The following is a 26816-nucleotide window of genomic DNA, read 5'->3' on the forward strand; positions in this document are numbered from 1 at the left end:
TTAAACTCTGTCCCTGCAGAAGTCACAATATTCCTCTAGGAAGTTTGTATTTAAGGTAAATGAAACTTCATACTTAACATTTCAAAGCTGGTGAAGTGTGTTAGCGATGCAGATTAATAACAAAGCTCTGTGCTTCTTAACCTATATGCTGGTTATAAAATGTAAAGCAATGAGGCTAATGAGCTCACTCCACAGCCGTGCTCCTGACGCCTGGTGCTGGGATCTCATGGATTTCTGATCAACAAAGGTGCCGAGTGAGAAGGAAACTAGGGAAACATGACCCAGTAAATACTGCTTACATAATGCTTTCCCCAGATGTTAAAAAGCATAAAACTTCAGTTAACATTCATGCTAACAACATTATTGTGATAGCTGTAGATTTAAAACAACAACAACAACTGATTACTGTCGTATTGGTTCATGGTATTTTAAGCCCAACTGTTAAAGATATTTGAATTCTCACTTTTCAATTTAATTTAATTTAATTTATATAACACCAAATAACCACAGTGGCCTCTGCAGCTGGAGCATACTGGAGGCTAAAAGCCCTGCAATCATGCAGAGGAAACCCCAAAAATCATGTCCCTCTGATCACATGGCAACAGTCGGAAGATTTTTGCTAAAAATAAATTTTAAAAGAGTCAAAAACACAAACTGAGACGTTGGATTCTTTCTGGTGTCATATTTCTTTGTTTTTATGAAGCATATATGAGCGAACTCTGGTACATTCATAAATCAATAAATCTTATATAAGGTTAAACTGAACTTTTAGCTGAGAATGTAAAGATACCAAATGAATATCTTCCTGTTACCATTAAAGCAGAAAACATCAGGTCACGACAGAGAAAACCACATTTTAAGAATCTTCATGTTCTTTAAGTCGAGCCAATCGAAGCTCCCGCAGCTTTATGAGAACTTCTTGACGAAGGACAGGTACTCGTTGACGTCATCGGGTGAGCCGACGACAAAGGGCACCCGCTGGTGGAGCGATTCGGGCTGAACGTCCAGTATCCTCTGAGTGCCGGAGGTGGCGAGGCCGCCGGCCTGCTCGATGATGAAGGCGATGGGGTTGCACTCGTAAAGCAGCCGCAGCTTCGAGGAGAAGTTAAAAAAAAAGCACACACGTACTTGAGTTAATATTGAAAAGATCAGCAGCTCATCTGCTTTCAGCTAAAGGTCACACGGTCACTGCTGGAATCTGAACCACTGAATCATTTCTAAAGAGGGTAAATATTCACTCTGAGACCGATAACGACCTCACAGCGAACTAAGACTCTGCGAAGGCTGTCGAGGCTCACAACAGCACGTTTCCAGTTTTGAGAGTCACATTCATGATAATAAAAATGTATATTAATGTTACTGTAACGGCAGTTCGATCAGGAGAAATCTGTTTTTACAGCATTTTCATCTATTTAACTTGACTGAATTCATTCGAGTTGATTGAGTAAAGATATCCACGAGCTGTTGGGCCTGTTAAATGATTGGGCTTCATCGTGGTCCAACATTTTAAAGATTTAGATACAACCAGGAGCTGTGCAGGTTTGTGGAGAGCAGCTGCTGTTTGTGTAGCTACAGTTTACAGATGACCACAAACATGTCGCAGGCGATCATCCGATCAGAGGACAGACTCACTCACTGTGACACTGGACACCCAAAAACAGAATACGACAGACTAATAATCAGAGGCACTAATAATCTCACTTAATGAGCACACACAGGTGACAGGCACTGTGGATAAAACCTTATTACTGTTATTCCAGCGGCTGTTCTGTCTGTTATCATCCTATCCATTTGTTAAATGATGAGTATGAACCCTGCTCCCGGGTCCAAACTACTCTGTCTAGTAAGGCTGTTGTGTTTTTAATAAGCGTTAATGCTTTCTTTCTATTTAACCTGAACAAGCCCCTAAAAAAAGTCAGTGATCACTGTCGGCCTCTCATTTTTTATTACCACTGTTCATCGGCAGCATGTTTTAAAGCTTATTTTTTACAATCTTACGATGTAGTCCAGCCTATGCAGCAGTATGTTAATGACTAACCTCATATTCAAGATTCAAAGTGTTTATTGTCATGTGACACAAGAGAAAAGGCATTTCTCTGTGCAATGAAATTCTTTCTTTGCTGTCCACCCACAGATGCCGATTGATATATACAATAGAAATAGAACATATAAATACAAATAGTACAAATAAATAAATGAGGACAGAAAAGGGGACAAAATATGGAGATTTGAAACAGAGATGTGTGCAAAAAAGCTATAGCTTAATATGCTGGCTTAATATGTGAGATGACCTGATGTGCAAAAAATATTATTATTACTGTTCAAAAATGGGTCAGCTGTTTAAGAGTCTGATGGCAGTGGGGAAGAAGGAGTTGTTGAGTCTGTATTTTCTGGATTTCACACTTCTGAACCTCCGCCCCGAGGGCAGAAGTGTGAACAGTCCGTGTTGGGGGTGTGTGGGGTCTTCGAGAATGGAGGCAGCTCTCCTCTGGACTCTGTAGATGCTCTGCAGAGAGGGCAGCGGAGTCCTGATGATCTTCTCTGCAGTTGTTATCACTCTCTGCAGGCGTTTGCGGTCCATCGCAGTAGTGCTGCCGTATCATGCAGTGATGCAGCTGGTCAGTGTGCTCTCCACAGTGCAGCTGTAGAAGCTGCTGAGGATCTTGTCTGACATACCAAATTTCCTCAGCCTCCTCAGGAAATACAGCCGCTGCTGAGCCTTCTTGACCAGCCATGTGGTGTTCAGTGTCCAGGTGAGGTCCTCAGAGATGAAGACACCCAGGTACCTAAAGCTGCTCACCCTCTCCACTTCAAGGCCCCGGATAAACAGGGGTGGGTGAGGCCTCCTCTTCTTCCTCGTGTCCACTATCATCTCCTTTGTCTTATCAGTATTGAGGGTGAGGTTGTTGTCCTCACACCATGACACCAGACCGGCCAGCTCTCTCCTGTAAGGCGCTTCGTCTCCTCCAGTGATGCGACCGATCACTGCGGTGTCGTCAGCGAACTGTAAAATGATGTTATCTTTGTTGGAGGCGACACAGTCGTGGGTGTACAGGGTGTAGAGGATGTGGCTGAGGACACAACCTTGTGGGATGCCAGTGTTTGTAATAATGCCGGCTGAAGTCCTGTTGCTGGTCCTGACGGACTGGGGCCTGCCAGTCAAAAAGTCCTGTAGCCGGTCACAGAGGGTGGGCTGCAGGCCGAGTGTTGCCAGCTTGTGAGTGAGTTTGTGTGGGATGACAGTATTGAAGGCGGAGCTGTAATCAACAAAAAGTACCCTGATGTAGAAGTCATTATTTTCCAGGTGGGAGAGGGAATAGTGAAGGGCAGCAGTGACCCGGAAATAATGACGTCAGACTTAAAGCCCGGATACTCATCTCTTTCTGAGACACGCGTCTTTCTTTGACTCTCACACGTAGTGGGCCGATTCCTGGCAATATTAAAAAATGACAACAAGAAAAAAGGAAGAAAATTCTCTCAGAATTGGGAAGTGGAGTAGTTTCTTAGTTTTTATTGTGGCTGCATTTCCTTTTCTTGTGTCCATCAAATCCACATAAACCGTGTCTGACTTGTGACCCTTCAACCGCCACTCGACCTTTAAGAAAGCCTTCTCCTCTTTCTTCACGGCTGAGCTTTGGAAAGGCGTCTGTCCCACAGCGCTGACTTATGAAAAACCAGAACGTGGGGCATTTGCTCGATTTGTGGGGCAATAAAACTGCTGTGCAGATTCACACACCTGGTGATTGTCAGAACTCCACCTCCAAAGGTCGTATAGAGTGTCTTTATTGGAGAGCTATGGCACGCGTGCACGCGGCACGCGTGTTTTATCCCCACTAAAAGCTCTCTGCTGGAGTATCTGATCCAATGTTATATATATTTGTATATTTGTAACTTTCAGCTATATAAATCAGTCAGATTAGAATTCAGACACCTGTTTGTGAAAAACTTTTTAATTTTCTGATGGTGGACATGTTTGGGAGTTTACGTGGTGCTTTTGTTAAGCATTAAAAAAACACCCTAAATTTGGCCAAAACGTGAAAGTGTTTTTGTTTCCAGGTTACTTTTAAATGCTCTTCGTCAGTATTTCAATAATAACACCTCGCAGTGAACGAACAGCTCGTGACTACGCGCTGAAACTAGAAAGTCTGAGTTTCATATTCCCGTCTTCACTGCAGTCCAGATGTGCACAGGTTTGTTCACAGCTGCCTGGTGCCTGTAATTTCCCCTGTATTCAGTTTACATCTTATCTTGTTAATCAGATGTTGAGAATTATTATTTGCTGTTGTTTCTGAAACTGTCCCTCAGCAGCTGTAGCTCTTGTTTCCCAGGAAATAATGGTGGAAATATGACAGATGTTGTGTTTGAAGCACTCACAGAGGGAAGCTGCCTGGATGCACACTGACGTGTGAGGTTTGTGGTTTTTCTTTACCACCAGTCTCTGCTGCCTCTGAGCTTTATCTCAGGACAGCCTTGGATTAGTCCCCTGACACATCCACGGCGGTGTTTGTTACCGAGTCACACGTCACAGTCCATGCACTTCATTTTGGAGCAAAAACTTAAATCAAACTTTTGGAGTTAAAACAAATTTAAATGGCTTCATGACTGAAACACACGTTTGTTTCTTTTTTTGTGGAGTGAACCCATTAAAGGGGACCTGCTTTGCTCTTCACACCGTTACATCGATGTGCGCTGATACTAAACACAGCCAAAGATTCAGATAATGAGTTCAGTGTATAAGCAAGAAATCCCCGTGAGCCAAAACCTCAGACCTCAGACTGCTCTGAAAACTTTTTTTTCCTCTTCTGGGCTCTGCGTGATGTCAGTGAGAGTCGATGTCACTTTCATGTCAGGCACACCTGCTACACCAAGGCCCAGTGTAAGATAAATAAGCATTATTCTGATTGGTAAATCATGCAAAGCCACTCAAAAGCACAACAAGTCCCCATTGAACAGCTGCAGTCTTCTCAGTGGTTACCTTTCCCTTTGGGCTCTTCTCATTGGCCGGATACATGAAGATCCCTCCGTAGGCGATGGTGCGGTGAATGTCTGAGACCATCGAGCCCACGTATCGCGCTCCGTAGGGCGAACTGCCATCCTGCAGCAGAGAAATTCATTTTAAATGTCACTAAACTAAATGTCACATTTTCTATGCTCCACAATTAAATTTTGGTTTATTTTAAGAAAAAAAATTAAAAAACACACACAGATTCCATTAGCATTCGCAGAGATTTTGTGACCTTTAAATTAGACATTCCCAAATAAAAACTCCAGTTTTCCCAGTTTTAGACTGGTATTTTCTGTTGGCTAATTCTTGGATGTAAAGCGTTAGTTTATCTACTTCCTGTGGTCACTGTCAGGTGAAAACAGCCCTAACAAAAAACCTGTATATTACAGATATTACAACCATTTAAAAACAAAGAGCTGCATAGCAACAGCGTCATGTGACCAGCATCTCACCGTGGCCCGGTGTGGCAAACCTGAGCTCAACACTCCAGCTTTAACACTACGAGTGCATTTTAAAAACTGACCTGCAAGTAACGTCTGATATGAAATGACTTTGGACAAAAACATTTGCATCACATTTCATATTTTGTAAAACTGAAACAGCTTCTGAATGTCTGGTTTTTACACAAGAACACATTAAATTGGATTTTTGTATGAATGAAACTGGTCTGCACACAAAGACATGAGTGAACCAGAGTCAATGAAGCCAGCGTCTGTTTTGATTGGGGATTGTGACCCTTCTGCTGCTGCACAGCAGGCAGGTCAAAGTCCTCCTGCAGCAGCTGGAACATTCACCCCCACAGACAGGCAGACGCTCCACAGCGTCAAAGTCTGTGATTAAATATTCTTCTCAGTGAACTTTCTTCCCAGAACTTTGTTGTTTAACAGGTTATATTGTAACAACGACATCATGTGACGCGTGCAGTGGAAGGTGTGTGGAGTTCCCACCAAGCGAGGTTCGTGTTCTGACCGGCACGACATGATGTAGCGTCATGTGCCTGCTGAGTCACGTCCCGTAAGGGAGGGTGTGTGTGTGTGTGTGTGTGTGTGTGTGTGTGTGTGTGTGTGTGTGTGTGTGTGTGTGTGTGCGCGCAAAGTAAAGCAGGGCTTCCCAAACATGACACACGATCAAGAAGAAAAGAAAAGAATAAAAAAGTCCACCTAGAGCGAAACGTCCTAAAATAAGATAACTGGAAGTCAAAAAGAAAGAGAGCAGAGAGTGAGGGGAAGTTATCGAGGGCGTGGCGTGTGAACTTATGATTTATGATCTGAAGCATATTAATGCTGAGAGAGACGTCGTGAGCAGGAGGGGTGCTGATCTGGAAGCAGTGATCAGGGCGCGTTGAACCGAGTTTTGTTTTTTTAAGCTGCTTAGTGTTGAAATCCTGGTCACCTGACTCTGTACGGCTGCTCCTCTGTAACCAAAAAAAGCTTTTTCAAAGGCAGACGTTACATTTGTAAATGATCCTTCGTGCAGGTGAGAAACTGACGGGTTTAAAAAAGGAGCAGAGACAAAAAAACTTCCCTGCGGGGCATTCAGAAAGTTCTGCGTTCCACTTTAACCTTGTGACTGAAGATCTGCTGTTTCATAAAGAAACAGAGTGTGAGTAACTCTGTGGTCACTGAGGGATTGTGCTGGCTCATGATGCGCTGTGTGAAGTGTAATGTGAATGACAGTGAGTGTTCAAGGAAGAGATGTTAGTAGAAAATCTGCTGTGACGCAAACTCGGCCTGATGGGAACTGCAGCGTGTGCAGAATGGACTTTCACAAAGTATAAATACAAAAATACAAAAACACCCTCGAATATACCCAACCTTAATCTGTGTGTGTGTGTGTGTGTGTGTGTGTGTGTGTGTGTGTGTGTGTGTGTGTGTGTGTGTGTGTGTGTGTGTGTGAGACATGATTTATGCTGTGTGAACATGTAAGAGTGGTAGTTTGTCATGGCAGGTTTACATTTAATACACATAATCCCACAGAGGTTGTTTTCCTAGAGTTTGGTGTGATGAGACGTTCAGGACATCCTGTAGCTGCTGTGTTTCTTTTTCTGTTTGAAACCAAACCCACGAAGCGTCGAGGTTTACAGAGTCATGTCACACACGTGACACAATACATCACTTTTAATTTGAGTTTTCAGTTATTCTAAAAGTACATGTGAGGCTTTTTTTGCTTTTTGGGAAAAATCAAAGGCAAAGAAACTGAAATGAGAAAACGAGAGCATCAGCGAATCCCGGGCTGATGAAGAGGACGCTGATGACAAGCAATGGCTTCACAAAGTGCTGAGTGTGCATGTGCGGACATCAGAGTTTCCAGTTGAGAAGCTGCAGTTTCCTGAGGAACAGGATGTGCACTCACATTAGCTGTTTCACCATCCTGCAGCTCAGCTGACCGAGCTGCCACTCCTTCCTACAGCCTGACCGACCGGTCACGCTCCGCTGACTGCCCGTCACATGTTTCAGGGCGTAGGTAACCTTTACCTGCACTCGGTACACAAATGCATTGATTGTCTCTTTACTGTAAATCACCCAGAATGCACTGCACGTGCATATAGGGTTGAAGTAATTTCTCCCACCAGCAAATGAAATTGTTTTATTGACCGTGTCTAACAGTGAAGTATACACGTACCACAATACTAGACTGATCAACAAACATGTTTTCTGTGCCTGTGAGTCGGCCTGTGAATGTGATCTAGCCCTGCGGATGCTTCGTCAGGACTCACATGATGAGTGCGAGGAGCTGCTTGAGTGTTAGATTTAGCTTTGAGCCAGCAGACCTGAACAGATGCTCTGTGGGTCGATAGTTCTTATTTCTACTGCAGCTTCAGTTAAAGGTATCACATTTAAAACCACAAACAGAAAGCGCTCTGAGTAAGCGGGACGCCGTGCACGCTCTTACCTCGGGGTACTTCTTGTGTTTGAGGTATTCATTGATGGAGGGGTGAAAGTACTTGGCGTAGCCCTCGTTCAGACTGTAGATCTTCCCCTTGGGCTTGATCTTCACGCTCCTCTCAGTCAGGATGAACTCGCCGACGGCCTGATAAGAAAACAGTTAAACGTTTAGGGGACACGATAGAAATGATCAGGATAAAAAAACATCAGCAGAAGCGAACCGGCACCAAGGTAGAAGAGTGCCGGTCTTTAAATTTAAAGTACAAAGTCAAGGTGCCACATCATACACGACTGTGCCGATAACAATCCTCCCCAGGACTACAATATTACTCTCTCCAGGTATCGAGATCTCTGGAGGTTTCTGGACTAAATTCTTGAAAACAGCGTTCTGGGTTTTTCCTACATTTCTGTTTGCATCAAGACTGATTTATTCAACTATATCATAACTAAACCTACTTTTTAAAAAAGGCTGAAAAATTGTTTTTAAATACCAAAAAACTCAATGTCAAAGAAAAAGTGAAGTTTATTGAAAAGCTGATTAATCAAAGTTATTAACAAATCAACAAAAGACAAAAACACGAAGCAGGACGGGGTGAAGGACGCTGGCTGAAACAGAAACACTGACAGGAAGGAAAACAGAGAGGAAGACGGGACTCGTGTGTTCACTGAAGACTGAGGAGGAACAAGAAACAGGAGGGCATCAGGTGACAGTAATAAAAACGCTCAGACAGACAGGAAGTAAAACAGGAAGCATCAGGAAATTTGCATATTTGAGACAAGAAGACCCAAGATGCTGAAAAATGATGAAAAGGTGTGTGCGTGAACTTTGTTTAGACTCTTTTTTTACCTTTGAAACCCAGAATGTGACACGAGTAAGATGATATTCTGAACTGATTTAGTCAGAGAGGTGCCAGAAACGTTCTGCAAATCTAAAAGGATTGACGTGTTTACAGTCCTGTGATTACACTGTGCAGATGTGCCTCAACGAGGGATGGCTGACAGCATCGTGTCTGCTTTCTTTGGCAGAAACAATAAACCAGAGAAAAGGGAAAAGCACGACTGTGAGTGTTTATGAGATAAACACTGACACAAGGAGACATCAGACTTCAGGTAATGTCACCGTGACGCTCTGTGGAGGTGTGGAAACCTGCAGCTGAAGTACTCACAGGATCGAGTGTGAAGAAGTTGACGCCGGCGCCTGTGCTGAGGGCCACGAGGGTGGCGCTGCCGTAGAGGGCGTAGCCGGCACACACGATGTTGTTGCCCTGCTGCAGGGCGTCTTTGTCTGTGGGCTCCCCCTCTGAGATCTGAACGTCACAGCAGGGAAAAACAACAGCAGCATCCTGTTTAAAAGTTTTAATGTTTAACACCAAGAGCTGAGAGATGATCTGCAAACTGTTAACAGACTGAGTGCTTCACTGGACAAAGACTGTAGCATCAGACCAAGAACTCACAAACTGACATCAGATTAACGTTTTACTCATTTCAGAATAAAACATGTGGATGAATCACATCAGGTTTCATGGTATAAACCTCACGCAGGCCTAAAGGTTTGTCTTCCTAACATGCGTCTGGCCTGTTTACAGCTGTTGCTTTGTGTTGCGCAATGTTGAAAAAGCTCAGCAGACTGCAGCCGTAAATAATCAGAGGCTCTCAGAAGCCAGGTTTGGCTGGGCAGCAGCGCCCTCTTGTGTCTGCAGGATGTTACTGCACCTTGACCCTGAAGAAATCTGAAACTTTTCACATTTAAAATGTGAAGCTTTTTCTGAATGATTGAAGTGTCTGAAAATCCAAAAAGTCTTTAAAGACTCGAGGTGTGTTTGAGTAACATAGATGGTTCTGTTACAGACTGCTTCCTTCATCAGGATCGGCTGAACCGATGCAGCTTCAACGTATGAGATCATTTCCTGGATTTTTTAAAAAAGTGGTAGCGGGGTACCGATAATAAGGCGTGGGGTGGGAGACACAGGAAATCATAATATTTAAAGAGAAATAAAATCAGTGTGGACACTGTGGACTCAGGAGCAAAATGTAAAGTTTGTGATGCAGATGATTCGGTGAGACTGTGAGCTCAGACTCACCCGTTTGTAGATGGCGAATATGGTGCCGATGGACGCCAAGCAGTCGATGTTACTGGAGCCGTCCAGAGGGTCGAAGCAGACCACATACTTCCCCTGTGAGGAAACACACTAAATACTTAAATATGATAATAATAATAAATTATATTCCAAATAAAAGTGAACGAGTCGTGCAGCCATCTAGAACCGCTCACTGGTTCTAAACTGAAAATAAATGAACAAAGTGTCAGTTGTTAGATTGGAATCATGGTATTGGTTCATTTCAGAATAAAGTCACAGTGTTTATCACTCAGTGTGCAGTATTACTGTGACAGTACAGCGTACTGAAAGAACAAACATGTCCCACATGGGCCATCCTAAATATTTGATCACATGACTTGTTTGATTAGTACAGAACACAGCTGTCTGTGTGCATGTAAGGGTCAAAGGTCACTCTTCAGGATGCCAGTGTTCACATTTTAGACAGAGGAGACAGATGGTTTGAAAGAGGAGTGAAGGAAGCATCTACATCCACTGTGAACGCCATCTTTAAACAGAGGGCGGGGCTTACGACACCAACTGTCTGCCATCTATAATCCAGTTTTGAGATCCTTCTCAGATGCGTTAACACCCACTCACATCCTGGGCCATTTGACCTCAGGAAGTCACATGATAGGGTGGGGCTAGGCTTCACAATGGGTTCACCCGAAACCTTGGCTGATTGTGACCTACACCTGTTTTCACACCTTGGCTCGTGTGATTAGGTAGAGGATCAACAGGGGGTCCATGACCCTCTTGGGGACACTCCCACAGGGCTTTTCTCTCCGAGCTCCTTAGACAGAACATGCATGCACAGTAAGGAAGTCATTCAAACATCCAGATCCCAGATTAAGAACAACTGTTGTTCAGGAGTTTCACTCGTCCGCCTGCGATGTTGTGGGAGATTAATACAGTTAGTTATGGACAAAGGAACATTTCTTTTTTTCTCTGTAATGCTGGACTGTGGACATCCACCTGTATAACCACTCACCAACCTTAAATTTAAAACTCTAACTAAATTCTTTTGCCATAATAAATCAATTGAAATGTGAGAAATCTCACTGAAATATAAACTAACAGAACAAACTGTGCTGTTCTCATTGAATTGAATCTGAGTGCTGTGATTTAAAATGGGTGACAAATTAAAAGAAAACCCTGAAGCTTGCAAAACAGCTTGATGCCCCACAGCTCGGCTCCTCAGCTGAGGGACGGGCGTCATTGTGCAAAATCTCCCCTTCGTACTGAGCTGGATCTCCCCAGCTTAGATGTGGTGAGGTATCACACCAGTCCTGGCTGAGAGGAAGAGGTCACGCCCATCACCACAGATGTGGTTCATCCAAGGATAAAGACGGACTCACCTCTGGAACAGAGACACCTGGCTGTGAGGTGGCTGCTTACCCGCTTCTCCTTGGGGGTGACGATGAGCTCCTTGTTCTCCTCAGACACCATGCAGCAGGTGCTGTAGGAGGCCTGCAGCATGTTGATGACCAGGTCGTTCGACAGCACGTCCAGCTTCTTTACATCGTCCCCCGTCACGTTCACAGCGCCCGCCAGACCGTGCCTGCACGGACCAATCAGCAGCCACACGTTAGCCACGCCCACACACAGGACACCTGACTGAGAGAAAACCTGCTCACATCCAGCTGAGTAGAGAAATTCAGTTAGTCACAGAAAAATTCTTCATTATTGCTTTTCCCCCACAGTGGAGATCACGTGTGAAGCAAACTATCTCCATTTACTGCCAACAAAGCTGAACTGTGATTGGTTATGTAAGCTCTCTGGATAATGATGCTTTCTTCACGGGCTGGCACGCAGTCTTCTGTTAGATACAATCATGTTTCTGTACAGCACGGCGGTGCTGAGCTCCGTCTGCAGCTCAAAGAAAACCAGACAAACTAAACTCTAAGGCAGGCCGTCAGGGTCACGCCTGCGACCCCACGTCGATCTGAGGCGGGCTCCACCACTGACACGCCTGCACAATATGACATGCATGGGCAGTTTTGCATTTAATAAGCTATCCATTTACAGATGGTGATGTCGTAAGAAAAACGAGCTTTGTTTAAATAAATGTTTCCACAGTCAGTTGGACCAGCTGATCTGTGACTTCACACCAACAGGTTTATTAAAAAACTTAATGATTTTATGCTTTTATGATTTGAGCCATTTGTCCAGATCTTAATATCGCTGCTCTATTCACACTTTGCAAAGTCATCAAGCGGACCAACTTGGACCCTCGGATGGGCTGGTTTTGGCTCCAGGGCCGCGTGTTTGACACCCCTGCCCTTAAACAAAGAATTTTAACAATCCACCCAGCTCAGTCCTTTCACTGCACGATCTTTTATTAAAGTCAAGATTAGAGTGTTGAAATCATACAAAGCTGTGTGCGACCTTTATCCAGCACAAAGCCTCCGTTCATACCAGCGCTGCTGCACGTATTGTGCAGTGTTGAAATCAGAGGTGATTTATCTGTGACGGCTTCTACACTGAACACAAACAGCCAGTCGCTCCACCAGCTCTGTGACGGAGCCCGACCTCCGACAGCAAAGTTCACGCACAGCTTTGCCCCCGCATGCTGAACTGTCTCTGTACGTAGGTGATACTCACAGGTGGGCCAAGCCTGCCTTACGCACAGCAGATGAAATTGCTTTGATGGCCGTCAGCATGGCGTTGATGAGCTGGGTCAGCTCACCCGTCGCCCCTTTAGCCTGGCGCCCCGTCTCGATGACGAACCGGGTCAGGGTCCATACGTCCGTCTCAAACGCCGACTGGTCCGACATGCCGTTTCCCGGTTCTTCTGTCCTTCCCGCTGGGCAGCAAGCTACGAGTGAGCGACCTCATTATGAGCCTCGTCCTTTTCATGCTCAGAGCCGTGAAGGCGAGCCAGGGGATCTATTTGTGAGCACAGCCGAGTGGAAGAGCAAGTGTGTACGTGGAGATGGTGTCGGGTGTCAGCTGCAGACTGGCACGGTTTAATCCTGCACAACACCTTTATCAGCTCCTTAATTCATTTCGGCAACAGGTTTACAGGCTGTTTGACAACAGACACTGGAGGCTGGGGTAACGTGGCAGCTCTTTGGGACGTTTAACCTCACATGAGCCTGACAGCAGGTCTACAGCAAATTCTATACAGACAAAAATAATCACGGCTGACTTCAATGTAAAGGTTTAATATACTTCAGCTGCTACAAACTGAAAATAAGCTGAAGTATTTGTTTCAGTTTGATGTTGTGTGTCTTTGTGTTACAGGCTCGGGGACACAGATTCGATTCTGCAGCCGTGTTTCAGCACAACAGCAGCTCAAGTGAGCTTTAAATGTCAGTCGGGCTCTCTGAGCTTCAGCTGACCCCGGCTTAAAGGTCGACTCCACTGGATTAAGTATCTTTGAACTTTACCCTCCAACTTGAAGATTTCAAGATATTATTAAGGGACACAAACTGAATAACTGTGAGATGATGACACACGTCTGAAATGATCAAACACTCACTCGGTCTTATTATTTATTGAGAGACTTCATTGTTCCAAACAGCGGTTATTTCACATAATAAAAGAATCAAGTTTGGTTGCATAGAGGCTGGTTTTGGTCTTTTGCACATCTGGAATGTCTCTTTGGTTTAAGGCACAACTGGAGGTAAACTGAGGAGCAAAGGTCTGAGGCTGAAGTGCATTTATGTGTTTTTGGCACATTTTTGGTCTTTGGTAGCTTTTGTTTGGGAGTATCTGAGCTCACGAAGCACCAAAATGGGAGGGCTAATGTGGCATGAAAACACTGTGCCTCCAAATCTCTTCACATTTTTGGTCTTTAAAACCCATTTTTACATAAAAAGCATCATTATAGAGGCAGTAACGTGCATCCCAACAGGAGGACAGCCGTGTGAGTCCCTGATCCGTGCAGTCTCACTTCTTGGCGTGTTTCTGGCAGATGGCGATGTACTCCAGCACGTCCTCGGAGGAGCCCATAGCCACAGGAGCTCTTTGGTGGATGCTCTCAGGCTGGATGTCCAGGATGTTCTCAAAGCCCGTGGAGGCCATGCCGCCCGCCTGCTCCATGATGAAGGCCATGGGGTTGCATTCGTACAGCAGACGCAGCTTTGAGAGAGAGGGGAGGGAAGGTGTAAGTGCTCAAAAAGAAAAAGTCTGCAAAACTCACAGTTTAGCATTTTAGTACTTGAAGGAAAAAAAAAAATCAGATGTTTTTTTTCCAAGTCTGTGTGAAAAGTCACAAATGAACACTGGACCAGGGTTTTCCAGAAGAATTTGTCCTGTTCATGTGAAGAGCTGTGCTTTAAACTCCTAAGACCAGAACTCTTTCATGGCATGTGTTTTTCATTTCTCTTTGGGCTATTTGGGCCGATGAATGTAAAAACAAAGAATTACATGATTTTTTTAACCTGATTTTTGTTTCTGAGAAAAATGAGATTTAAATTTCGACAGAACAGTGGCAGTATATAACGTCCTCGTAAGTGGATATCAGGCCCTTGTAGAGCAAAATTTAATATTTTGGTCTAGACAACCCAAAATGTGATGTCCACATATGTGGACGCCAGGTCCTAAGAATGTAAACGACAGTTTGCTACAATATTTCAACAAACAGGCCTTTCAGTGTTAATTTCATATTTTTTGCAGAAACTTTCTTCTGTTGTTAAATTTGTGTGAAAGTACAAACATGTTTGCACATTTAAACTGTCAGATGGGTTTTTTGGTTTTAGGAACCGTTACAGAGTTCACGTGTGGGAAGCTTTTTTTGACCGTTTTTCTTCATTTTCATGTTTTCTGGCTTCTTTTTATCTTTATTCAAAGACAACAAACAGACGGGAGCGATACAGTGTGGCTCAGAAAGACTCAAACCCACAGACGTGGCAGATATGTCCTCAGCACAGTAAACATGCTTTTATAACGTGTGTAATCTCATATTTGTTTCAGTACTGCAAACAATGAAGGGTGAGGATCGTCACTGTGACATCACCCACTGGGTAACAGAGCCTACGGTGGAGTAACAGATTAAAATGCTAACTTAAACCAACGTAACCGAAGCACAAGCTACTGGAATCCAGTTCAATTCAGTTTTATTTACACAGCGCCAAATCACAACAACAGTCGCCTCAAGGTGCTTTATATTGTAATGTAGACTCACAATAATACACACAGAGAAAAGCCCAACGATCATATGACCCCCTATGAGCAAGCACTGTGGTGACAGTGGGAAGGAAAAACTCCCTTTTAACAGGAAGAAGGGGGTGTCCAAATTCATGGGCTGCATCCTCCTGAGGCCGCATTTGAAGGCCGATTACGTCACAGCGACGCGACGAAGGCTGTCCAAATTCGTAGACTCCTCTGAATGCAGCCGACAAATGCCTCCTCCTTTTCCCCAAATTTGAAGGACGGGTCGGGTGTGTCCTTCGTGGCCCACCATATCCCAGAATTCATAGCGCGGCCCAGCCAATTCCAGTTTTCAACAATGGCGGCCGCTACTAAGTTTTTAATATTACTCTTATTAATCTTTCTGGGTCACAAAATAAACTTTTAACATATTTTCAGGCGAGAATGTAGCCGTGTAAACTTCAAATATCTGCTCGGTTTATCAAGATATCGCATATTTGCAAAAGTGGTTCGACGTTTTCGGAGACGTCTGTTACCCACCAGCTCGATAGCTAGCCGGGAGCTCGACGGTCACTGGAGCCTCCGAGAACGGCACAACTCCCGGCACATCATTTTCAGATCACCGCGGTCTTTCGCTACTCAGGTTAAACGTAATATATAAGTCACTTAGACAACCTAAAAATGTTACTGTTTGGCTTTTTTCAGTGTTTTATTTGTTCGTGAGTAAATCGGTTTGGCTGAGATTAAAGTTATTAGATTAGATTAGATAAAATAAAACTTTCCCCGGGTGGTTTTCACACAGCTGAATAAACGTCAAACAGAAAACTGATTAAACAGAAGTGTGAGATGGTCGAGAATTTACACCAGTGTCCTGTTATATTTTAGATAGCAAGGAGCAGACGGCCGAGTTTATTAACTCCACCGAGACAGCGGTGACGTTAATCAGAAGGCTAGACCGTCCAATTTCACAGCCGTTTACTTCCGGCCTACCCGACCTTCTGAGGACCCGGCCCACGTAGACCGCGAAGGCCGGGTCCTCAGGAAGATGCAGCCCATGAATTTGGACACGACTGAAATCTCCGGCAGAACCAGGCTCAGGGAGGGGCGGGGCCATCTGCTGCGATCCAATAGAGTGAGAGAAGGAAGACAGGATTAAGACATGCTGTGGAATGATCTGTACCTCACAGCAGGTCAAAGTTTCTGTCAGATAATTCAAATAGAAATGCTCCAAAAAGCACTGACAGCACCAACACTTCAAACGTGTGAAGGCTCGGTCGGGCGGACAGCAAACCTGTCGCTCAGCTAACTGAACTTTAAGCTTTACCAGAGTGGGTGAGATTTAAAATCCTGGATTCCACCTGCTGCTGAGTGACAAACTATTGACGCCAAACCCATTTTTGTACCTGCACAAAAACACTGTAAACATTATTTCTGCTTATCTGGGATTTGTAATCGTCTGTGGGAACCGAGCGGGTTTAGATCCCAGTCTCGAGGTGCCAAATCGAGGAACTCCAGTTTTGACATGTTTTCCAAGTTTCTTTAAGGTGCAACAGCACTGATGTCACTTTTCGGACGCCTACGCTGCATCCATCTTTTATATACAGCTGCAGGACCTTACCTTTCCCTTTGGGCTTTTCAGATTTCCTGGGTATAAAAAGATTCCTCCATACATCAGCGTTCTGTGCACATCTGCCACCATAGAGCCAATGTAGCGGGAGCCATAGGGCTCACTGCCGTCCTACAGGGGCGTAAAATACAACATCTGTTTACTGACGAGGTCTACGGTAAAAATACAGCAGTGCACATTTTTAGTATTTATTAGTGTTTATTGTATATGTAGCATGTTTGTGGATACTGCTGGAGTTTATACATTTCCCCCTGGGGACAAACAAAGTATCAATGTTCCAACAAAAATATATACTAAAACTTATGTTTAGTATAAACATTGGAATAAACTGAAAAAAATATCAGGCAGAGCTGCGCACACACACACACACACACACACACACACAAACATGTCCGGACACCTGCGTTACCTGAGGGAACTTCTTGTTCTGCAGGTACTCTGTGACAGCAGGGTCAAAGTACTTTGCATAACCTTCATTCAAGCTGTAAATCTTTCCTCGTTTCTTGATCTTCACGTCCCGCTCGACCAGTATGAACTCCCCGATCGCCTAAAGAGCAAAAAGCAGTAAAAAAAAAAACATGTTTGTAGATAAAATCAGTTTGCAGCATTTCTATGTGGAACACACGAAGCCTTCAAAATAGCGCTAACCGGGTCGAGCATGAAGCAGTTGACTCCCTGGCCGGTGGAGAGCACTATCATGGTGGCGCTGCCGTAGAGGGCGTAGCCCGCTGCCACGAGGTTCCTGCCGGGCTGCAGAGCGTCCTTCTCACAGGGCTCATCATCTGAGGTCTGAGAGAAACGGCATCAGTCATGTCATTATTGATTGTGTTAGCTGATTCGACATCAGTGGAGCATTTCCAGGAAATTAGAAATTAAAATCAGCTTCCAGTCCCTGCTTTAAACATCTAAAAGTGATGCAGCTGTAAAATCCAATAAAAACACTGATGTTTAATCACTTTGCCAACACCTTAAGTTCTAAATCAAGGACAAACATGTTTTCTTCATAAGCATTTAAGTGTTAGTACCTTTTTGTAAATGGCAAAGATGGTGCCAATGGAGACGAGACAGTCGATGTTGGAGGAGCCGTCCAAAGGATCGAAGCACACGATGTATTTCCCCTGAAGAAGTAGAAACAATGCAGTCAATATGTTACGTGTTATACACAAACGACAAATATCATTTTAACCATTAACTGCCTCAAAAAACTTTATATTGTAATTCTGACAGGAAATGAAACACATCGAGCTCCAGGACAGGGTCACGTTTACAAAGAGGCGTCTGAACAGCTGCCTTGAAACGCCTCTGTGCAGCGAATCTAAAACCCAATCTAATTTCACTGATCACCACAAAAACGCCTGCTGATCACTGAATCTGACTGTATCTATTAAACTGTCAAATTTCATAGAAAATAGCTTTTCTGAGTTTGCTCCAAATTGAGGTTTTACAAAGCAGATTTTCCCCTGGACGTTACACTCTGGATGCTGTGGAATTCATTTTTAAAGGAACTTAAAAAAAAAAAGTCTGTGTTCAAATAAACGGGCCTCAAAACTCTGGACGATCCGGTCTCAGTTTTCAGATAACGTCCCACACAATTAAGATCAGGTTTTTCAGGCTCGGTGGGTTCCTAGGGAACACTGTTAAGTCTCAAATATCTCGTCTTGTCTCATACTTACCCTCCTGTCAGGCTCCACTATGATGGCTTTGTCATTCTCTTCAGACACCAGCACGCAGGAGGTGAACGATGACTTGATCATGTTGATGACCAGATCGTTGGACAGGATGTCCAGCTTCTTCACCTGATCGCCCGTCACATTGGTGCTGCCGGCGATGCCGTAACTGAAAAAAGCAAAACTGTTCACACACACACACACACACACACACACCCTCCCTCCCTTAAGGGACAGGCAGTAAGCCTGCCTGTGTAAAACTGGGACTACTTTTTGTGGCTGCTCTGGATACTGAATAAAAAGTCTTTGGGTGGAATTAAATCACAGACACTTCATTGTTCAGTCAGACTGAATAAATAAGAGTAACAGAAGCGTGACGCTGCACTTCTGAAACACAGCTCTGCACGAACAACATGCAACATGTTCTCTTATTTCACATAAACCAGCGGAGACGTTTTAAACTCGGCGATGATGAAATAAAGAGAAACGCAGATATTAAAGTGAGCCCGGAACAGGGGCTGGCACGGTCCCCGACCCGTTCAGGGTAAAAAAAACAAGTACCCCAGTAATAACCACCTGTGGACCGAAGGACGTCTCATAAAATGGGCGTGTCTGTTCCAGGTATGCGCTTTCTGATTGGCGCAGAGAACCTGGCCTCCTGCTAAGCAGCCTGAGCCAACGTGGATGCGTGCCGCTGAGGGCTTTAGACAGCGCTGCATTCAAGTACGGAACAGTGCGCGTCAGGGCCGTAACAGCTACTTCCTAGTGATGGGTAGATGAGGCCTCGTGAAGCGTTTCAGCACATTCCCCAAACTGTATCGATACTGTGTCGACACAGTGTTGCTGTTTTGCTCCTTACTGACACCTGCTGGACGTTAAATATCATTGCAGGGAACTTACTTGAGACAGACACTGATTCAATGACCTAGTCATACTTGTACACACTGTAAGGTATTGTACTTTCCATGGAATCATTTTATATCGTTTACATTTCAAATATTGTAGACATCTATAAAATATATTATGAATGACACTAAGTGAAAATTAAAATGAAAGTATTGTGAATGTAATATTACCCATTTAAATGTAATTGACTCAGAGTTAATTATAAATTTCTATTCAGAAAAATAAGTTTATCCAATGTTTTTGCATTCAGTCTGTTGCGTTTTTCCCCAGCTTTGGAAAACTCACGCTCACAGGCACAGATGAAGCTGGGGTACACAAACTGTACAGCCAGGTGGAAAAGGTTCGGATAAGATGTCTTCCTCTTCCCCCAGTACGTTAAAGGATCCTCTGATCTTAGAATGTTTCTCTCCAACACTCTCCACAATACTAAGGGGTTGGCAGTCCTTTATAATAAAATTCAGGACTGCCTGGTCCAGAACAGTCTTCCTAGATCCTTGATTTCAAAATAATAAAACACATATTAATAAAAAAAAAATGATGATAATGCTGCTCAGTGTCTACATAGGCCGACCTGTGTTCATTCTCAGTGTGTTTGTCTCCTCATTTTCATGTTTGGCTCTGTAATGCCTAAACACTGAGGAGGTGCTTTTGTTTGTGTAAGAAAGCTCCGCAGAACAGATGCAACATTTAACCTGCATAAAGTGAAATAAATAATTTACACTGCAGGTCACATTGCTGTTTTTCCTATTCTGATAGATTACACTGAAACAAAGACAAACTGTTACCTTATTTCCAGTTAAAAGATCGAAATGATCCCACACAGCAGAAACTTTTCTTTTTCTTTCGGGCTCCATTTTATTATGGAGAGATGTGCATTTTTTTTTTTTTTTTTCATCTTTGCGAGAGTAATTTAGTTTTTTTGGGTGGCGACTCATTCCGTTGACGGATGCGGTACCTTTAACAGTTTGGAGCGTTGCAATGAGCGCTACAGCAGCTGTATCGATCACGTGACTTTTTCTTAACGCGACACACGCACCGATACAGGCTTCGCTCTGTGAGCTTGATACATGCACCGGTGCGCCAGTGTTGCTGGACCCATCACTACTACTTCCAAACCTAACGGCGTGTGTAACGTGGCTCACTCACAGGTGGGCGATCCCAGCTTTGCGCACAGCGCTGGAGATGGCCTTCACCGCTGTGCACAGCGAGTTGAGCAGCGTGGTCAGCTCCCCCGTGCCTTTGGCCTTCCTGCCCTGCTCCATGACGAAGCGGGTCACGGTGACCACGTTGGTGTCGAAGGTGCTGCTGTCGGACATGGTGCCGGGTGAGCCGCTGGAACTGCGGGTTTGAGGAAACTCTGCAGGATTTAAATGCGGCAGCAACGCGGAACTGCGCGTGGACAGCCGTGGGGGGAATGTAGGCAGAGGAGAGGTGTGGCCCCGCTGTGTACACTGAGCTGTGCAGCGATGACACGATAGTGTTACAAACACAAGGATATGAGCAGAACAAAGAGAGTTGCACAAGCCCGAGTTCAGACTTTTGTTCCCTGAGAGCGACAGCCCGACACAGATACGAGGAGTGCGGACACGCATTGTTTCTGCGCACGATAGTCAGCGTTTACATTCCTCTTGCGCACATGAACTTTTCAGCGTGTTGCCCTGGATTTTCTCTTTGGAAAGATTAGTGGCTGCAGACTGTTGGAGACGCTCGCCTGCTCATTTCATACTTCTGGCGAGTTTTGCAGAGGGGGGTTACGAAAGTGCCTCAGGCTACGTCCACACTAGCCCGGATAGATTTGAAAACGCTCCGCGTGCACACGTGTTTTCAGTCGTTTTCACAGAGTTGTGCGTCCACATTGAAACGGATGAAAACGCTTACGTTCCAGTCCTGCGCATGCGCAAAAGCGAGTGAGAATTAAAGAATTTGAAGAAAAGCTATCTGGAGCATGTACAAACTGATTTTCATCTTTTTTAGGGCTGTCAAAATTGAGAGCAATCAAAACAACCACTGTATAATGGACTCCGCTAGCTTTGTTTATTTGGTCACATGACTGCATCACATGACTAAAAATACGTCAGCGTTTTAGAAAGTGTGGACGGGAGGCCAAAACGGAGAGAAAACGATTCGTTTTCAAACGAAAACGCATTAGTGTGGACGTAGCCTCAGTCAGGGTCTGAATGGCGAAACTTATGCAAATCAACTGAAGTCATAAAACCATCACGTCGAACGGAAGTATGGGAGTGATGAGGATCTGAACTCCTAAAACTCCAGTATGCAGAAAACACCGAGTGAAGTGAAAACGCTTCATGCAAACATGAAACTGACTGTACAACACGCTGTGAGTCAGAGCGAAGAGGCTAAAACAACCCAGTGCAGAGACATTAGTACTCATGTCCCGTATGTGGTAGTACGATGAGCTTCCAGTTAGAACAGTTTTAATGTCTGCATTGTTTTAACGCCGAGTGTGAAAGATTTTTCTAAAAGTTAGTCCAATGCTCAGATGTTCTACTTATTGTAAGAAATTCTAACCTTCCTCTTGAACACTGTGCGATTGTGACACTTGAAGATGCTGCAATGGAGCTGAAAACCATTTTTTACCACATACTGCTTTAGGGTGTAAGACTCACAAGCAAGCTGTCCATCATGTGCTTCAATAAAACCGATGAGGAAAGGAAAAATGTGATGAAGCTGCACATTCAATAAAATCCATCATGTTTAACAGTACGCCCGTTTACACGCACACATGGAAACACAGTGATGTTAGTGTAGTTTAGAAGAGACCGAGTCAGAACCATCAAGGAAATCTGATCCTCCACAAAACACTGTTTCCCAGAGTACTAACACATATTTGGGGTCACACTGTCAGAAGAGAAGAATCCGGGCTCGCAAAATCGCTAGCCCGACGTCCCGGGGCAGCGATTTTTGCAGTCGGGCTACCAAAATCCATCTCAGCCCCGCCCGTCGGGCTATCATAGGAAGGGAAAATATGTGTCAATGATTTTGCATTTTCTTTAGCAAATGTAGCTGAGTAATTATGTTATTGGCATCGATGAGCCACTGTCAATATGTGACATATTGAAATCGCATTTGAATTTGCGCTTGTTTTTTGCTTTCACTTTGCGATCGCGCAAACGGTGTGTAGAGAGCGGCACCACTGATTGGTGAGTGACGATTAATTGCGCACCAATTCCTCTGACATCGTCTTATCACTCATTAGCTTACTATTCAAACGTGACAAGTGAAATCTCCCACAGCAAGTTTAAACATGTGAGAGGTTGATTGTGCAGAGAATCGCTGACCGTTATGTAAGTACGTGTGTAAAAGCAGCAGGATATATATTTTAGTTCTGCTGAGCCAAATAAGACAGGTCAGGGTGAAGAAGGGGCAGCCAATGAAAAGCCTACCACAAAACGGAAAAGTTATGACAAATCAGACTATGAGGGAAAAAGAAAGCTCAGCTTTTTTGGTTTCATGGACAAAAGAATTTATGTGGCTGGAATATGACGAGCTAAATAACATGATGTTCTGCCGGGTGTGTCGTGAGTTTCATTTCATTTGAGTCGACAAGCGCCTTTGTTACTGGTACCAGTAATTTTAAGAAAGACCCCATCAGAACCCATGAGAAACGCAAGAAATGCATTATACTGCAAACGAGGCTAATCAAAAGCAGCTGTGTCCTGGGGAGAGAGGAGAGTGAGAGAAACAGAGGGGGTAGGAGTGGCAAGAGAGGAGGAGGCGGGGAAAAACACCACGCCCACACAAGGGCAGTTTCAGCAGGCCCTGTTATGTGTAGGCTGTGTTCAGACAGGAAAAGGACCCAAAGTGCAGACTACGGAGACAGACGTGAACTCAAAACAGCTTTAATGCTGAACTCAAAAGTGTAACAAAACTAAGAATACAAAATACACTTACATAGACAGAACACACAGCAAGATAAGGGTAGATCGTGACAAGGACTGATGAAAACACAGGGCTTAAATACACAGAGGGAGCAATCAGGGAATGGGTAACAGGAGGGAAACACAGCTGGGGCAAATCAGGCCTAACGAGACAAAAGAAGCACAACCAGACGCATTTACATGAGACAAGGACTTTCAAAGTAAAACAGGAAACATAACACAGAGACGCGAACTTAACAAGGGGATACAGCCGACAGGGGAGACAGCAACTATAGAACACAGACATAAACCATAAGACGGAACTCTAAGAAAGAAACCAAAGACTAGAAATGATAAATAATATAATAAACTCAAAAGCCCTGGGTCAACGACCCAGGCATCCTAACAGGCCCAGCTAGGGCCATAACACCCAGTCTGCAATATCTTTCCCAGAACAAACAGCAATTGCAAAAAACATACTAAAAATAAACCAAGCAGAAGCAGAAGTCCTGAAAAATCTTTCAAAAGCGTACTATGTTGCAAAGAGTGAACCACCATTGGCCAAATTAGCAGTTTTGCAAACTTCAAAAAGCAAATGGCCTCGATCTTGGTTCCACTTACCTCTTACCCGTGACTTCAGTGGAAATTTCAGATTCAGGATCTGACACAGACTGATTCATGTTCTACACAGTTCTTACAAGTTCATAGAAATTTCTGTTCAATTAGAAACAAGTATTTGAGTTGATGATTGTGATTTTTATACAGTTGTTGTGATTTGTATTTAACAATTTTCTGATTAATTTTTGTTTCTGTTACAATATTATACTTTAATGTATAATATTGTAAAGGAAACAAAACATTAAAAAATTGCTCTCTTTTTTATTCGGGCTACTTAAATTTATTTTGGGCTACCAAAAACTGAAGAGTGCCTGCCCGAAGGGCTACCAGAGATTTTGAAATTTTGCGAGCCCTGCAGAATGATATGGGGAACAGCTTAAACATACCTGTATATTCTACATGCAGTTGACGCCCTTAAAACCACAAAAATACAGAGAAACGCTGCTTCAAAAAGAAACACTGGTGACACTTAAGAAATTTCAGGACTGTAAATCTGCTTTTTCAGTTCAGTGCAGTGGAATAAACTCACTGAATCTCAACACAAATATAACTCATAATAATTTATTTTCACTCAGTGCAGACATTCAGACCTGGTATTCTTTACCTGACTGTTAAGGGTAATGAAAAGAGTCAGATGAAGCATTTTGTCTTATTAGTACCACAACCTTTCAGCCTTTAATCTCACGTGGCTCTGTAACACGAACCAGTAATAAAGTATACTTCACTGCTGACGAGCTCTCTGACTTCAAAGTACTTCAAGCAAAAATGATATCTGTAAACTTAAAACTGGAAACAAACACTAGGAGCTCATCACCATCTCCAGGCTTCATCTAACCTGATGAGCTGAGAGCAGGAAGCTGTTTACTTGGTGATGAGACAAAATACTGACAGTTCAGGAACAGCAAACAAGTATCAAGTGATAAAGATGACTGACTGTTTAATAGTCCTTAAGCTCTCAGCGCCAGTCCGCTGCTATCAAAGATGACCGGGATTATATCTATATCCCAAATATTCAAGAGATTAGTGAGCATGAACTCACTTCAGAGATGTTTTCCTGCGTCCAGCATCCAACCTGTAGCATCAGCAGGACATTAAACCATATGTTAACTTTCTTGGGCTTCCATATGAAGACTGTGATTGACAGATGTAGGTTTTGTAGTCGAAGGGTGAGGAAAAAAACAACAAAAACATCGCTTTATTTAAAAAAGAAGACGAAATCCAGTCACATATTAATAAGTCATATTAATCCAGTCACTATTAATAGTGCAGAACTGGGACATCTGGCCCAGTTCTGCACTAGCACTTAAACGCAGCTTACATTTGTGGGTCGGCAGCGTGAAAAGTCTCAAACCCCACCACGTGCACATGTGACGTCATCTGTGCATTTTTAACAATCTGTGAAAATAATGTCACAGATAGTTTTAGACGTTTGTCCTGCAGCACAGATAGCGTTTAAAGGTGAAAACCATCAGATTTATATACATTAAATTAAAATTTGGCGCGTAATTATAAGCATTTATTCAAATTTTGATATTTACCATTTGAAAAATATTTTTAGGTGAGATCAAATTGCTCTGTGTGTAGACACACGTCTGTGTACTCACTCTTTTACACATAAATCATTGTAGGCTGCACATCTGTAAACTGCGGTTTATGCTATTAAGCTGTATGAACTATTTGGCGGACAAAGGTGCCAACGGTGGGCGTGCAAATAGAAGATCTATATCAGGTTTAATTACAGTTATTTTCTCTAATGAAAACAAAATAACGACGTTGGCTTTAAATGTGCGATGAAAGTAAACAGTCAGATGTCAGTGCTGCGTGTTTATTGCACAGACCACATTAGATTCGGGGCTTCTCTTTGCCTCGCGCTGTTAACGTCACTGGTCACAAGATGGCGCTGTCGGACAAACAGAGCCTGCGGCGGGACGCTGACTCTGTGCAAAGCATTGAGGATGCGTTTCTTTAACTAGTTTTTATCATTTATCTTTGAAAAATTGATAATTTTATGTACATGTTCATATTCGTGTGTCTGCGCTAGATATTTAGGTTTATTTGAAAGTATTTTAAAAACGGTTAAAAATGAACCCCAACAACATTAACTGACACAGAACAATTAAAAACACTTGATATTAATGCGCCAACCGAAACGGCTTTCCTCTATCATCCCGAGCACTATATTGTATCGCGGAAGAAGAACATCGTTAGTTATAGTAAGTTAAAACTATAAAATGTATATTTGTTTACGTCATTTAACTTTGTAACGTACATGTTTTTTCCCCCTGTGTGGTCACAGTTTTACGACACAACGTGCAGTCACTGGTTAGCAAACGATGTGCTAACTGCTTTAACCTACACGTTTACCTGAGTTTTAAAGCAGAAGCTGAGTCCGGAGCGCGCTGTTTGCTCTTCGTGACTCAGCTAGTGTAAGTAGGCCGAGCAGTGTGCGCAGGTAAAGCAACACCTGTGCCTCTAACTGACCTTCACATCAGCTCAGACTGGGCTCCTGGTAGGGCACCGACTGCGCATGACCGCGGGTTAACTTAGAGCTGTGGCACGAGCGGACAAGTACAAAGAGGCTGCTGGCGCAGAGGGGACGTTCCGTGTGCGGCGGGCACAGACTGCAGCTTTGCACACTTTTGCGCAAAGTTAACGCATTACCCAGCTTTTACCCTCCGAGACTCCGACCCCGAGCACAGAAAGGAGTCCGAGGAAAGGAGCTGCACCTCTAAAGGAGCCCGGGAAGCATTAGCGTGGGGTAAGTTAAAGTCGCTTCTGCTAATACAAAGTGTGTTTTAAACTGTTTCAGCTCTCCCAGGTGTCTCTGTGCGCGCGTGTAAGCGTGCACGAGCCCTCTGCTTAATCAAATACGTGAGTTGAGCGTGTCTTCGGTGCGTGTTGTCGGCCAGGTGGTCCTGCAGCGAGCAGACAAGACAATCCCATGAAGCGCTGCTGGTTAAGCTGGATTATATTTAAAGTCAGCTGGTGTTTGGGAGTCGTTCAGGTAATCTGGCGCTGTTTTTTTTTTCACTTCCGT

The 26816-nt window shown here is 43.9% G+C and overlaps 3 protein-coding genes across 3 annotated transcripts in view; 1 reads left to right on the forward strand and 2 right to left on the reverse strand.

Moving 5' to 3' along the window:
• Positions 1 to 674: 674 nt before the first annotated feature.
• fbp2 (fructose-1,6-bisphosphatase 2) lies at positions 675 to 12829 on the reverse strand. Its single transcript, XM_031756552.2, has 7 exons — positions 12591 to 12829; positions 11385 to 11547; positions 9972 to 10064; positions 9057 to 9197; positions 7898 to 8035; positions 4976 to 5095; positions 675 to 1092 (listed from the first exon to the last, which is right to left on the reverse strand). The coding sequence occupies exons 1-7, from the start codon at positions 12761 to 12763 to the stop codon at positions 907 to 909; spliced, it is 1014 nt and encodes a 337-aa protein (XP_031612412.1). The 5' UTR covers positions 12764 to 12829; the 3' UTR covers positions 675 to 906.
• Positions 12830 to 13469: 640 nt separating this feature from the next.
• Positions 13470 to 21146, reverse strand: LOC116333345 (fructose-1,6-bisphosphatase 1-like). Its single transcript, XM_031756559.2, has 7 exons — positions 20430 to 21146; positions 18384 to 18546; positions 17736 to 17828; positions 17359 to 17499; positions 17120 to 17257; positions 16702 to 16821; positions 13470 to 14072 (listed from the first exon to the last, which is right to left on the reverse strand). The coding sequence occupies exons 1-7, from the start codon at positions 20873 to 20875 to the stop codon at positions 13881 to 13883; spliced, it is 1293 nt and encodes a 430-aa protein (XP_031612419.2). The 5' UTR covers positions 20876 to 21146; the 3' UTR covers positions 13470 to 13880.
• A 5021-nt stretch (positions 21147 to 26167) lies between these two features.
• The window catches only part of kank1a (KN motif and ankyrin repeat domains 1a), a 58099-nt gene continuing 57450 nt past the window's right edge, over positions 26168 to 26816 (forward strand). Inside the window, exon 1 of the mRNA XM_031756557.2 lies at positions 26168 to 26537. The gene's annotated coding sequence lies outside the window, so the exon portion shown is untranslated. The remainder of the gene's footprint in view (positions 26538 to 26816) is intronic.

This window comes from Oreochromis aureus, linkage group 12 (assembly GCF_013358895.1).
Source record: "Oreochromis aureus strain Israel breed Guangdong linkage group 12, ZZ_aureus, whole genome shotgun sequence".
NCBI classification, from domain to species: domain Eukaryota; kingdom Metazoa; phylum Chordata; class Actinopteri; order Cichliformes; family Cichlidae; genus Oreochromis; species Oreochromis aureus.